Below are 15,001 nucleotides of genomic sequence, written 5' to 3' on the forward strand. Positions count from 1 at the left end.
ATTTTCAAATGCTTTTCTGCTCCAGGACACTTGTGCTACTCACCCCAATAGAAAAGTTTGGGCTTTGCAAAAGTGTGGTGTCTTGAAAACTGAAGTTTTTCAACCTTGCCACTCTGAAGTTGCTCTTGATCCATACTTTGAAAGGTATGTTTGCTTATTCAATCGCTGTCCATATGATCTCATTTTCATGTCATAGTCTTAGTTAATGACTTACATGGTATGATGCTTTATTCAACCTTCTGTGAGTTAACGTGGAGGAAATTCATTTTGTAATGAATGAAACGCAAACTTGGTATTTCCTGTTTTCGTTTCAGTTTACCTTAATCAATGCTAATGCCTTTGTGTCATTCTGAAGAGGTCATTGAAGTCAACTCCTGATAACTTCAAGACCTCTTGACAATGATGCAGATGCATTGAACTGGGTCAAGGTTAAGTATAAGAGAGTGGAAAATACAAAGTTTTCATTTTATTCTTGGTATGATGACCACTATTTTATTAGGTGCACTTTCTTTGACTGTCAATGCTGAGTAAGTAATTGTGGATACTAAGGATGAGTCTGCTCTTAAATTTTTTTGGTCCTCGGTTCTGGTCCGGTACTCCCCCATCGGTTCTCAGTTCTCCATACTCAGTTCCATGGATGAACTCTTATTATATGAATTAATGTCAAATTTAAATGAGCAACCACAAGAAATTATTTAAAATAATTTCACTAAACACGTAAATTAGCAGGAAAGCTCTGTAGAAAAAAAACATAAGATCGTCTCCATAATTTTATTTGCCAAGCAAAAAAAGTTTAAATAACACGTTGTTAAAGAAAGCATGATTGACCAATATGTCACATTACATCAGTTAGGCACTGGTTCTTTCTCCTGGTTTTGATTTTAAAAATTCAACATTTTTACCCTATCTGGGTATAATCATAGAGTAGTTTACTCTAATATATATACTTACTCTATGGTGTAATCTATTCTTTTTTGGCAGAAATATTGCCTGCAGTACTAAACTGGCATTCACTGAAAACAGTAGTGGTCGATGTTGATTTTGAAGGGCCACACAAAATATGCTTTGAGCGCAGTTTACATGTTGCATAGATTGTTAGCATAGCCTCAGGATCAATAGTGAAACTCCCACAACTTCTGACGACATCATGTGTTTATAGTAGGGATGGGTCGAATAGTAGATTTCTCGAATTCGAATATCAAATCATTGCTGGAATATTCGAATACCTCGAATACTAAATGATGAATGTGAAAATGTTTGACTAGGTCGCCTATGCAGGAGGAAAGAGATTTTGGCGAGTAATTGTGATTGCCTTTAAAGAATTCAAACAGGAATTTAGCTGATTAATGGAATATTTTAATTTTATGTAAACAATAGGGTACATAGGCGGATCCAGGGGGGGGGCACGGGGGCACGTGCCCCCCCCAGACCCTCAAAAAAATGCAAGATTTTTAATACGGTCCCATTATCATTGCGTTCGTTTTGTATTACGAGGTATCCTTGTGCCCCACCCAGAACAAAATCCTGGATACGGCCTTGCTTGTGCCCCTCCCAGAAAAAAATCCTGGATCCGCCCCTGATAGGGTAGTTTCCTTCATTAAAGAAAACGAAAGGCATTGATTGTGATTTGTTACCCACCATTGGTGTATTCATAATATACAAATTATTTGGTTCTAGAAATACCGGTTTAGACCAATGGCAATGGTCAATTTTATCCTCATTTGAAAAAGGCCAGATTGGCACCCATGCAATTCCACTCCACCTGACGTCACAGGGGCCTAGTTTCTATACGAGTAGATAGGAGTTATAGGTACATCGTCTGAGATTACCAATGCATGCATGAGGCACAGAGCTCAAGGAAACATATTTTAATAATCACCTATTAAAACTGACTAAGGTCGGAAAGCTTTCTTCGTTTGATATAGTATTAATAATCCTTATTTATGCCAAGCACTACCAGCTAGCATGGAACTCTGCTACCTGCTAGCATCCTGCGTCGTATCAGCGCTCAGAGCCTCGCTCCCAAGTTCACCTTAGCTATGGCAGCGGGAACCAGAACGACATCACACTGAGTTTTTCCCGGCATTCATACTTACCAATAGCGTTTTCGCGCGCTTGGAAATTTTCACTTTTCATTTAATCGGGAAAAATAGGTATCGTCTTATAAAAATCTAAAAGCGTTAAATTCGTACTCCAGGAGTATTAATATTTTGATTTAGGCAATAAAAAAATAATAGGAAAGCACCCTATTTGAGCACTGCGCCAAAATGCTAAGCCTCCGTCGTATTTCTTCGTCTTTCCAGCATTTATTTTCCTGTGTAAAATGCTTAAATAAAGTCATAAATATGTCGTGTTTGGTCTTATTCTTTCTTAAATTACGCGCATATTACTAATATTTCAATCCAATAAAAGTGTAATATCAATTGCCGAAAGTCATTGTTAGACAACTTTTGGGCTAGTAGATGGCTCATGCAGCAGTTGACCTCCAGAAATGGGGAACTTCAAAGCAGGTAAGCAGAAAAAGGCCAGTGGGTGAGTAGAGGGGGGGGGGGGAGGGGGCGTGACACACATTTTTATTGTTCTCGTGTAACTTGATATTTTTTCGAAGCTAAGGTCTTCGTAATATGATCCCTGCGCAAGGTCGGATCTTTTGTTTGATATCGGAGAAGAGGAAATCGTCAGAGTGGGTGAGGCGAATGCTGAAGGGAGGGGGATAGCAGATCGTAGGAAATGCGCCAATGTCACTATCCCACGGCACTGAGTTTCTCCCTATGGTGGTTTCATCTCCTGGGGAAGATTCAAAAGTGCCTCTAGTTATTAGCCACAAAGTGCACATGGTAAACACCTCGTCTTATTTTTATCAAAAGATGGATGCGGGAAAATGGTCATTGGGGGAGAAAGAGTGAAGGGTGAAATGCGATTCTATTATTTTCTGGTAACTTGATATTTTTTCGAAGCTAAGGTCTTCATAATACGATCCCTGCACGAGCTGGGACCTTTTGGTTGATTTCGGAGAAGAGGTAATCGTCAGATTGGGTGGGGTGAATGCTGAATGGAGGGGATAGCGGATCGTGGGAAATGCGCCAATGTTGCTATCCCACGGCACTGAGGTTCTCTTGATGGGGGACACCTGGGATTTTTGGATTTTTTTCACCCGATCGATTTTGGTACCCAACGTTGAACTCTTTTCACCGCTCTAACCCCCGAATTTGATGTAGTTTGTCAGCTTGCCTAAAACGGCGCTGCATGCACTAAACGACTAGAGTTCACCTCATTTTTCCGAGTCAACTACCAACGACGTGCGAGCGACGTCAGTGTATGACGTGAAATTCAAAGTATTCGAGGTATTCGAGACGGTACCTTTGGCATAACTATTCGAGATCTCGAATATTAAATACTTTCTAGTATTCGAGGTATTCGAGTATTCGCGGATACTATTCGCACATCTCTAGTTTATTGTTATAATTTGTGTGCGGTTTCAAAATATATTCTGTGATGTAGCTTAAATTGTTACTTTCATTGACAACTTATTTGCATGCTTCATTGTCACAGTTCTTATAACCTCAACAATAAACTGCTGAACATGCCGGTAAAGTGACACCATGGATAAACTGAGCAGCTCTGAGCTAATGCAAAATTGTAATGCAGTGTTGTATTCTGCAGGATAACAACACTTTTTGATGCCTGGCATCAACTTAGGAACAAGTTCTCAGAACGTATCTTGCTCGTATGTTCAAGAATTACTGTATATGTACATGATTCAATAGTAAGACCACTTTCACACCATACGATTTTCCACCACACAGCTTTGCAGAGAGTCTTCTCATCTGAAAGCCGCCTGAATTTCATGTGAACTGTGGTTGCCAAAAAGTTGTTTCCTCTGAAAGCGGTCTCAATGTAGCATTGATTACATTTCATGCCGTAGACGGCCCATCGATGGGACGGACTGAAATGGGCACCATGTCGTCAACGGCACAATTCGACTTGTTTGAAGACATCCATAGATACCAATGGTAAATTGAAAAATGTCACCGTACTGTGGACAGTGGCAGGCAAAAAGTCAGCTCATTTGAAAGCAGCTGGGGCTACAGAAATGTGACAATGTTGGTGTGAGCGACAAATTGACTAAGCTTTAAATACACAGGTTAGTCAGCAACTCTCAAAAGAAAAAAACGTGGACGCCATGCAATCGAAAAGTAAAACACGCATTTTTAAATCCTCTTGCTTTCACTTTTTGTCCTTGAATACGCTGCAGACCATTTTGGCTTTGGGTGCCAAATTCAAATCCTTGCCACCGTTCCGAATCGGTCCCAAAGTATGTACCAGCTTTATGCAATCAGTTCTTGATACTGATTCCACAGGCTCAGAACCGGCAGTACCGAGGACCGACCCAGTACTGGAACTGACCCAGTACTGGAACAGACCCATCTCTGGTGGATACCATGGACACTGGTGAGCCTTTTAGGGTTCACCCATGAACTAGCTCTCAGTGAAACTCAATTTGAATCAACGCTTCATTTTTCTTTCATTTTGACATTTGTGCTTTTGCACTGAATCTCAGCTCCATGCTAGATAAATAATTTTTACTCAGGGTCATCCTTCAGTTTTTTCTTCGGTAGACGTATACATAACTGCATATTGCCAACAATGCTATAATAACTGAACTCACATACTTTTACCTGACAAATACAAGATGTGGTATTGTCAATGTTGCTGCAGTCAAGGAGCATAGGTAATGAAACACTGACTTGCAATTCTCCACAAAAATAAAATTTAATTCGACTCGAGTTTCGATGTTACTACATCATTTTCAAGGTACAACTGAGAGAGGAGAAATGGGGTGGAAAGTGCTCCAGCCACCTCCTTGAGGACTTTCCACCCCATTTCTCCTCTCTCAGTTGTACCTTGAAAATGATGTAGTAACTTCGAAACTCGAGTCGAATTAAATTTTATTTTTGTGGAGAATTGCAAGTCAGTGTTTCATTATGAATCAATTCCACTCCATCTCGCTTGATTCTTCGAATTTTATAAGGAGCATAGGTGTGCTTATAATCCAGGGTTGAAAGCCATTTTCTTCATTTTGTTCCCCCAAAAATATATTCAATACTGTGGCTCTACTCTTTACATTAGGCAAGCAAAAATATTGTCTGGGCAAGGAAAGCGTTTATTTTATGAGCACTGATTTAGGATTTTACCTGCAACTTAAGGAGATGAAATGGTGTTTGGAGTCTAATGGAAGTTTAGTTGTATAAGAGGAGGCTTTGAAGGGTGCTCTCTAATTCCAAAAGAATATGGAAAACTTCAGTTTACCATGAGTCAAGGCAGTCAAGAAGACTTTTTCACTATTTTTGCATTATTTTGTATGGCAGTAGTAGTTATGGACTAACCAAGATTCTTGGGTAAATGGCAAAGGTTGTCCCTCCTCTCTGAATTGGTATAATGTTATGTTTTGTGATTACTGCAGTTTTACTTGTCTAATTGTAAGTGTTGGTAAGTGATGCATAGTGTGATTTGTTGACATGAATAGGTGCATCTTTGACACTTGCGGATGTGACATGGGAGGGGATTGTGAGTGCCTGTGTACTTCACTTGCAGCGTATGCTCATGAATGCAGCATTAGGGGAGTTCCCATTAAGTGGAGGACGCAGCATCTTTGCCGTAAGACTCTCTCTATCCCATTGTTTTCTCTTTTGTGGTTCCTATCTATTGATTGGAGATTTTTACTTCTTCTTCTTCTTCTGATGGATGAAAGTAGTAAAGATCAAAACTTGTTATTTTCACAGCAATGCAGTGTGATGAGTCCTGCTCCCATTACAGTCCTTGCATTCAGACATGCCCAAGGAAAACGTGTGACAACCAGGTCTACAGCCAGAAATCATCTCACCTGTGCAATGAAGATGCATGTGTGGAAGGTATTCTACAATCTAAAGACCATTCCACTCACAAAGGCAGCAGTCCTGCATGTTTATTTTTGTTTTCTTCTTCTTTGTAACTGAGGGTTATTTTATGGAAAATCTGTGAAAAAAATTGCATATCTGAGCAAAGTACTCCAATTTCCTAGCCCATAAGTGACACTTTTTTCCAAAACAAATAATTTTATCTGGATTTTGCCTGCATCGTACGACCGGTTCTCCCACAAAGGTGTTCTCCATCCAGGTGGGTCTCCATGGTTTAGAAGATCAGTGCTGAATTGTTTGGCTGGCTTTGGAATTTGGTATTTGGTTGAAAGTTGGTAGATAAGGAAGTGAGGCATGTAGAGAGAGGATGATGAGGAGGGGGGTGGCCAATCCCCCTTGCATCTCTCTCTCTCTCTCTCACCTCTTCTGCTCCATTGTTTCCCATCATATTTTGCCGCTGCGTATAACACGGTGCTGATTGCTAACTCATTTTTCAACTCAGGATGTGAATGGAAGCCGTGTCCCGAAGGGGAAGTGTACCTGAGCGTGGAAGACTTGACATGCGTACCTCTCAAGTCGTGCAGCAATGATTGTGTCATCAATGGCACTGTGAGGTATTCCGAGGGAGAAGTGATCAAAGAGGATGCTTGCCATTCTTGGTACGTATGAATCAATGTGTGCTAAAGGTGATTCCCCATCCACAATATCACAAAGCTGATCCTCGGGGGTCTGTTTGTGAAGGAAATAGAATAATAGCTTTAATCACCCAAAAGGTATGCTATGAGTGGTTAACAACAGTATGCATGACTATATTAGGTATGCCATAAAAAATGTAGACTTTTGCATATCATTGAAGGGTAATATGTACATAAAATAGTCACTAAAGTTATTAAATAACAAAAAACTAATTTTTTAAATGTCATCAATATTGTTTATTTTATATAATTATTGACAAATCATGGTAAAATTTGTGCATGAGGCCCTTTCACTGTTGTGCATATGCACTGCATCTTCAAGCTGCCTCCATGGATGTGCGGCAAGAGGTGTTGAGGCACTGGCCGTTTACATGTGCAAACAAATTCAGATCTGCACTGCGAGAGATTGGACTCTCTGAAGCTGTGAAAGATAACTGTTCTTTATTGCACTTGCAATCAAACCATGCATGTGGCTCTATAGCAGCTCCTAGCCTTATCCTTGTAAAAGTTGTGTAACACTCTCTGTTTGCTTGTAGTAATTTTTGACAAATCGTGCAGCTGGACAGATAGAATGATTACAATTCACCACTTTAAAATTGGCTAACTTAAAAGAGTGGCATGCAGTTTTGGCAGTGTAAGATGGCACAGTATCCCACCATGATTATATCATCATTTCCTTTAATTTACTGTTCTTTGGGAAAGGATTATTCGAAAACTGGATGAAAACTGTATTAAAACAGTTCTACCTGCATTACTCCCTATGATTCAATGAAACTAAATGAGGCCGCTCCGTCGCATTTGAGTATGTCAAAATCCACATTGAAACAGAGAGAGGTGGGGAAGGGATGTTGAGGGCTTGCCTGGTAGTGAAGGAAGGTATCTCTAGCATGTCTACTGACAGTGAGTAGTCACTCAAATGAGCATCAGCATTGAAGACGACGAGACATATCTTTGAGCTATGTCAGAATTCAGATCATAGAAATCATATACCCAGTCGTTTAGAATAGCTTTAAAATAACTGGTGAGAATCACGTTTTAGCTTATTGAGTGTGAGTGCTTCAAGTGGCCTGCATTTTCATGTGCAAATGTTGTGCGTCCATTGTTAGTGCATAGCCGAGGATAAGGCTCTGCTATCTTCTAGATTCTTCATCTGAGCCAGAGATTTCTCAATATTTTGAGGCGTAACATTGTGAAATTGTCTCACAAATGCAAGGGGATTATTTTTGTTGTACTATAATGGAAAATATTACAAGGCTCAGAACAATTACGACCATTACGAGATAGGTCTCAAATCATCTTAAGACAAGCTCAAGATTCACTTTCCTTGAGTATGGTAATCACAAAATCAATGGGGATTCGAGAAGTACTTGTATCAAGTCTAGACCTGCAAAGCCCTGTTTATGTCATTTTCAAATTGTCCTTATAAGTACCATAATCATAGTCTGCAATTAATTGTCAGTATGGAGCGTTCAAAGTGAATTTGATCTTCAGTTCACATTAGGATTCTGAAGCTGAGAAAATGGGACAAACTATAAATTTTCACTTACCCTCAAATTATGTTGGCAGCATTTTATACCATTTATCATTGTCTTGCCAATTTACCCATTTAGTTGCCTGATGAAATAAAATGCATAATGCAACAGCTTTGGCTAGATTTGTAGATCTCTTCATCTTCTGGGTTTTTGCTGCATTGCATGTCAGAGGTTGATGACAGTTTTGCCGGGATTCCACCAGGCATCTTCAGAGCGAAGTGCCAATATCGGCATTTTGGCTGTGCTTACATATATGTACCTATAGTTGTCTGCACTTTGATTTGTAGATTTCTGAAACACTTTCTTCCAAGCATTGGTCAGATGGTCTTCCCTGTTGAGGTTTCTAGGTGTTCTGGTGATCTCAATTTCCTCTCTTGTCAGCCTGGGATAATAAATATCTCCTTTCCTTGTCGATGATTTTGACTTTGTCAAATTTTATGTTGTGTCTGGGATGCTCCAGGCATGCTCAGCAACGGCTGAATTTCTCATTCTGTGTTGCACTCTTGTGTTCCTTCATGGACTGAATGTCTCATTGATATATGTCCACAAATCCAGAATGCCATGGAAAACTACTGGCCAGCAGAGTCAGCTGCTAGAGTTTAAATTCTCACATTAGGTTGAAAATGATCGAAATGCAGATTAGAATTGCTTTTTTACCATCTCATAAATGTAGACGCCTGACTCTTGCATTAAAAGAGTTAGTCTGTCTTTTTATGAATATCGATTATTAGCTAGTTATCTTGTGTTTTTTATTTAGAATTTAGAATTTTCATTAGTTCATGATCCATTTAAAAACTCTCTGAAGTGGAATTTATTCATAGTGATGTATGATATTTTTTCTCACACCAGCATTTGAATCACTAACTGCAGAAAGGCATCATGTCCAATTTGGGCGATATATATGTATTTGCTTTATTTAAGTTGCTGCTAGGTGCAAGACTTAACGTTTCCTACTAAAAGGAAACATGTCATGCTAATAACACCAAGCATATGTTTCCATAACATGTTTCCTTTTAGTAAGAAACGTTGAGTCTTGCACCTAGCAACAACTTAAAGAAGGAAAAAGAAAAATCGTCCCACTTGGACATGATGCATTTTTGCAGTTAGCAATTCAAATGTATGTCACTTCCCACCTATTCCTATTGCCTCTTCTTTGCAATGATCTTTATGCCAGAATGTAGGAATGTGTGTAGGAATTCATAATTAGCTAACTCAAGGGACTGCACTCATAAAGTATTTCATTATGGAAATACCCTGTATATTTTCAACTTTGGGGCATAATATGCCACCAATATTAGCTACCAAATTACTCGTGGCAGTGAGCTGATTCCATTTATGTATTTGGTGGAAAAGACCTGCTATGAAAGATTGGTGGCATGTGGCATATGTATCTGGCTCAGCTGATCTCACAAGCCTTCTGCATCAGAACCTATATTTTCTGAGTATTGCTTTAATTCAGAGTTATCTTTCTATCTCAAAGACCTATCTGGGTAATATGAAATTTAGGATGATGAAGTGACGTATGCTCAGTATTCTTTAAGGCAATTTATCAAAAAGCAATTTTAATGCAAAAAGCATTTGAGGGATAGTAATAACATTTATCGAATTACTTAGTAGTTTTGACTAATTTTGTAGCTAACTGGAATGCCATGCCTCTGTGTGATGATTGTTTATTACTTGCAGTTATTGTTCTCGGCATGAGATGTTGTGTTCAGGGAAGCCATGTGCACCAACAACAGAACCTGCCGAGACCCCAACCACCACTGTCAGTGCTCAAGAAGACTCGATGTGTGTGAGTGGTTGGAGCCCTTGGTTCAGCAACGACAAACCCATTGGCTCAAAAAAGCCCACTGATGTGGAGCCAATATCTGGCATCCCAAGACACAAGGTAGGGGAATAGCAGAGCACACTTTTGTCAGTTTACTTTTAAATCAGGCCCTTGTATGGGTTATTCATCACCTGGGATCGGTTAATACAGGATTGTCCTTAATTTGGCATCAATTTGTTCCTTTTTCTATTTGCCATGTACTTCTTTTGAAAACCATAGTGGATAGTGTAATTTTCTCTTGTGTTTCATTTTCAACATGTGTATTTAAGTTAACATATGGGCCATCACACTATGTTCCTTTGTAAGATACACACTTTCATTTTTGCCGTAAACATTGATCAATTCCATCCCTCAGTGAGAAACATAGCTTTATGAAGGGAGAAAGCCTGAAGAGTTTCTGCTATTGGAATTACCTTTGCTACATCTTATCCTTCACACATTTCCTATTTGTGTTCTCAAGTCCATTTCCCTCCCCTCCATTATCTTATTTCTATTCATTCCAACTGTCTTCAGCTGGACAATCTGTTATCAACATTGTGGATATTTTGTTGAGGCTCAAAATAGAACTGAAGCTTCATCTTTCTCCTCGAGATATCATGAGTGGCCAAACAAACATTCACTAATAGGGATTGGGTGGTGGCAAGGGTGTGCCCACGATCATAACAAGGGGGGGGAGCAAGAATCCATGGTCTTAGAAGGGGTGGGGGAGGGCAAGCCAATTTGTGACATTTTAGCATGGAACAGGTGAATGAAACCAACATTTAAAAAAATAATTGTGCTTTATTAGTTTATCAGATTTTTTCCTTGAAAAATAGTTTTATTTTAGTTACATATCTTATACATATATTTTTTTGTGGTTTTAAAGAAAATTTGTTGAATACTTTCGTTTCAATTCAGTCCTGATTTTGCTTAAAGACTTTTGCGATTTTTGTTTCCAGGGGGGGCAGGCTACCCCCCCCCCCCCCCCTCCCCCCCTGCCCTTCGCTGGGTACACCCATGGGTGATGGTGAATACTCTTCAGATTATTCATAGCATGAAGACTGTAGTATGCAGTGATTCAAAGTCTTGAGGATGTGGGAAAGAAATGGAAGTGGCTGAGGTTCATTGAAGGAATTCCCCTATTCAGATTAGCAATTACATATAATGGTGAGATATAGGTATCTAGGGACCCTGGAATTTCACAAATAGGTTTTTTCGCTAATTGTTTTTAAAGATGTTAGAACGCAGGTTTCCGCGGCAATGGTTTGATCTCTGCATTTCTTCAGGGTTTCCTTCCACGTCAGCTTGTTTGCGCTTGCGCTTATGAAAGATGATTTCATATAGTCTGCACATAGCATTAAGGGAACCAATAACTTGGCTAGACAAGAGTATCTCAAATGTCTTAGCAGTTGAGTGAAGAGACAAATAAAGTTGTCCATTGGAAGTAATCATTTTATTCAGAGAGCGCTCCACCGAAGCTGTGACTGACGGGTTGTAATTTCTCCTCAGGTATACAAAAAGACTTATTTAAGGCTAAACTATCGAATTCACTGACTGATGTTGAGTATAAGTTGCCGACTTTATGATATGACTCCGGCACAACAGCATTCATGCCGCAGTGAACCTATTCGGTGCCTGTGGCAGAGGGTCTCTGGCAAGAGAGTCGCCAGCATGGCGGGGAGATAGAAAGTACAAGATGGGGACACTCTAATCTTTCCGTACGATGCGGTGCATTATTTGTCCCGAAAGAAATTTTAGACAAATTAAGTCAGGCAAGCCGGCATTGTCATTTTGAATAAGCTGTCACTGGTGCGGTGGGGAGGCACCAACAAAAAACAAGCCTGGGCTTTAGGCTGATACGTATTTCCGATTCTCGGTAATCTCTGGATGAACTATAGTGTCACCACATGTTTATAGTTAGATTGGAGCTACTGATGATCAGAAAGAGTATCTCTATAGACGATAATGCCGAAAACTGTCAGCATGTTTGATCGCCAAAAGGAGTTTGAAAGCGATGGTTTATATATATTTGACGCACAAATCAAAATCATGATGTGCAAAATTTTTAACACTGGAATTGACTGGACCAGAAAAGATCCCATTATGAAGCACATAAAGGGCAGCAGCAAGCACGTCAATTACGTCCAAAGATCGAAAAATGTTGAAGGAGGGATAAATGACAATAAGCAACAATTGTCCATATTGGACACAATGAGCAATACAAAAAAAAGTAAAGCAAGAAAAAGAGGAAGTGATATGTGACACAGTTGGCACTCTGATGAAAGCTAGCATGCCTTTGGAAAAATTAGACGATCCAAACTTCAATGCATGGTTGAATAAATAGATTCTATGTAAGTTTATGTTTATGCATTTTTATGTCTATTAATTTTCTGAGGGATTTTTTATGTCTACATATTAATTTTCCTCCATAACTCCAGATTCATTAAGAGGCATTGCATATTGCTTACTAAGTGTTGAAAATTTCTGAATAACTGCAGGAGACATTCCTGGTGCTCATACCTGCAGAGCAAAATATGCTCCACAAGTTGCCAAGAAAAGAAAGGAGCAGATAAAGGCATCAGTTGCAGGCCATCATAAGTTGCAATCATGTGTGATGAGGCCACTGACAGGAAGGGTCAGTTGGAATTCATTGTTTTGCCAAGGATAATGTCCTGCACTGCAGAGCGGAAGTTATTTGTAGGGGCAGTTAAGATGCTACAACAGGCAAATGCAACTGAATGCTCCAGAGCTGTAATGTCTGGAATAAAAGAATTTGAAATTTCTTATGACAACGTCATAGCTTTGGTAACAGATTCAGCAAGATACATGACTTTTTGTGCCCAAATGGATAATGTTCTCTGCCCTGCAATGACACACATTCACTGTTGGGCCCATGAGCTGAATCTTGTAGCCAATTTGTTTTCTACTGAGCTTCATGACTTGAATACGTTTGCGTTTAATAAAAAATGTTCTTTCTCAATACTAGAAAGAAGAAACAGATACCGTATAAGCATGTGTAAGAGGCGCACCCCTATTTTGAGCTACGGAGTTGTATGAAAAAACTTTTCGGTATTTTTGTGTACTATCGCACAGTTGGCAGACTTGTGCCTGGACTTTCGACAGTCATCAAAATTTCCACTTTCAATACTAATAATTCACGCGGCATTTTTCAGCTAAATTTACACGGTATATATGGTGCTCAGAGATGATTAGGTATTCACTTGTAGTCAGGGATGCCGACTTACAAAAATATTGGAGGGGCCCAAACTGGGCCCTATCTTGCCCCGAGAAATTTTATAAGTAGTGAGTTTTAAGTTTTTTAAGCAATTTAGAAAAGTCATATGATCAACATTAGAAACCTGATAACTCGAATCTTGATATCTAGATATTCCGGGGAAAATCGATAAGCCTGACAAATTTTTTCCTCACACCCATAACGAAATTTTCTCGGGGCTCGGGCCCCCTCGAGTCGGCTTGTTATTGACAAGAGAGATATTGACATCAAGGAAGGAAGAAAAATTGGGCATAGGCAGCCCACACAACACCATCCTCACTGGCTGGGTGGCCATTGAGTCATCTGTGGCCTCTATTATGGCGTATATCAAAGTGTACTTTGATAACTATCAATAAAGATTATATAGAATAAGTTAGAAAAATCAATTTAGGTCTTCAAGAAAATTCTTCGTTTGCTTAAATTGAGAAGTACATAAATATTTTTTCACCGCCGGAGCATGAAATTAGCGATTTTTGAAACACTGGGGCTATGATTTTTACACAGCTTTCCCTTGAGTTTATTTACCACTTTTCAGGGTCCCTAGGTATATCCTTTCTTACTAGGTAAATAAATTTCAAATATTGGTGGCCATCACTCAATCTGCTGTGGCGATACATTCTAAATGCAGATTCTGATGGCAAGCTCGTCAGCAAACAATGGAATAATGGCAAATTCCCAAACGAGCATCAATGTTTTGGCAAAACTACTGGCGGCTTGTTTTTGTTTTTTTTTTCATCCGGCCCAGTGTGTATGATCTCAATCATGTGGAATGAAATAAATGGCTCATGAAAACACTAGTAATGCTCATAAATATTATATGTAATTTCACTAGCCTCTATTTTATGTGCATGGATATGTGGAGATGGCTTGGAGGGGATCAATTTAATGCCCTATTGGACTATTGAAGGGGAAGAGTAATGTGCAATCAAAGAGATGTGGTTTTACTTAGGTAATTTATCGTGTTGATATTTTCTAAATTCTGTATATCTTGTGTGGCTTGACACCCTGCGGAAAGAAGTTATGCCCATGAAAGACCCAGGAAAGTACATAAGTGTATACGTTTTTTACATTGGGTGGTGAAATTTCCAAAGCAGTCAGCTCTCCCATGTGCCATGAAGTGCAAGTGATGGCAATGAGCAATTAAGTATGAAATGGTAGAGAAACTGTTATTTTTGTTGAAACTGTCATAATCGTTATACAGTAAACTCTTGATTTTACGAAGCAGGATTTTACGAAGTTTTCGATTATACGAAGTGATATTGCGGTCCCGGTGAAAAGCCTATGCTAAATACATGGCGCTATTCGATTATACGAAGTTTCGATTATACGAAATTTTTTGAATTTACGAACCTCGGCTCGGTCCCTAGGAGCAAATGGCATTCGTTTATACGAACTGCGGCGAAAAATTTGTCAACAAAACTAGTTACGCCGGCGTAAGTAGCTAAAAAATCAGCGCTTCCAACTGTGGTCCATCAAAAGTGCGAAATCGTAAATGATAATGCAACTTTGGAGAGAAATGGGTCGCCAAAAACCTCACTGTAGGAATTTAGGGGGAGTAGGAGTTCAGTTAAAATATCGCGGCTGACATTATGCCCCTATTTACGTGCCTGTTCGTAAACATAGCATCGACAATAATTCGTAGTTTAACATGTCAGGAAGGTCGCGCGGAGTATTTCGAACACCCCTAATTAACCCTTTGCACTGCTGTGAACGTACTTCGAAGACTACTTGACTACTTTTCGCCGAAGCACTTCGAAGGGTCCCTAATCCGGGACCCTTTCCTCGACCAGCTCACC

At 39.5% G+C, this 15,001-nt stretch overlaps 1 protein-coding gene across 3 annotated transcripts in view; it reads left to right on the top strand.

Annotated features, from left to right (window-relative positions):
• Positions 1-15,001, top strand: part of LOC124158430 (hemocytin) — a 309,825-nt gene that overhangs the window by 89,182 nt on the left and 205,642 nt on the right. For all 3 annotated transcript variants that reach the window (XM_046533513.1, XM_046533511.1, XM_046533512.1), the window contains exons 29-33: positions 26-144; positions 5,528-5,658; positions 5,784-5,912; positions 6,400-6,556; positions 9,808-10,012. In XM_046533513.1, coding sequence (XP_046389469.1) covers positions 26-144; positions 5,528-5,658; positions 5,784-5,912; positions 6,400-6,556; positions 9,808-10,012 — 741 coding nt within the window. The remainder of the gene's footprint in view (positions 1-25; positions 145-5,527; positions 5,659-5,783; positions 5,913-6,399; positions 6,557-9,807; positions 10,013-15,001) is intronic.

This window comes from Ischnura elegans, chromosome 5 (genome assembly GCF_921293095.1).
Source record: "Ischnura elegans chromosome 5, ioIscEleg1.1, whole genome shotgun sequence".
Lineage (NCBI taxonomy): Eukaryota > Metazoa > Arthropoda > Insecta > Odonata > Coenagrionidae > Ischnura > Ischnura elegans.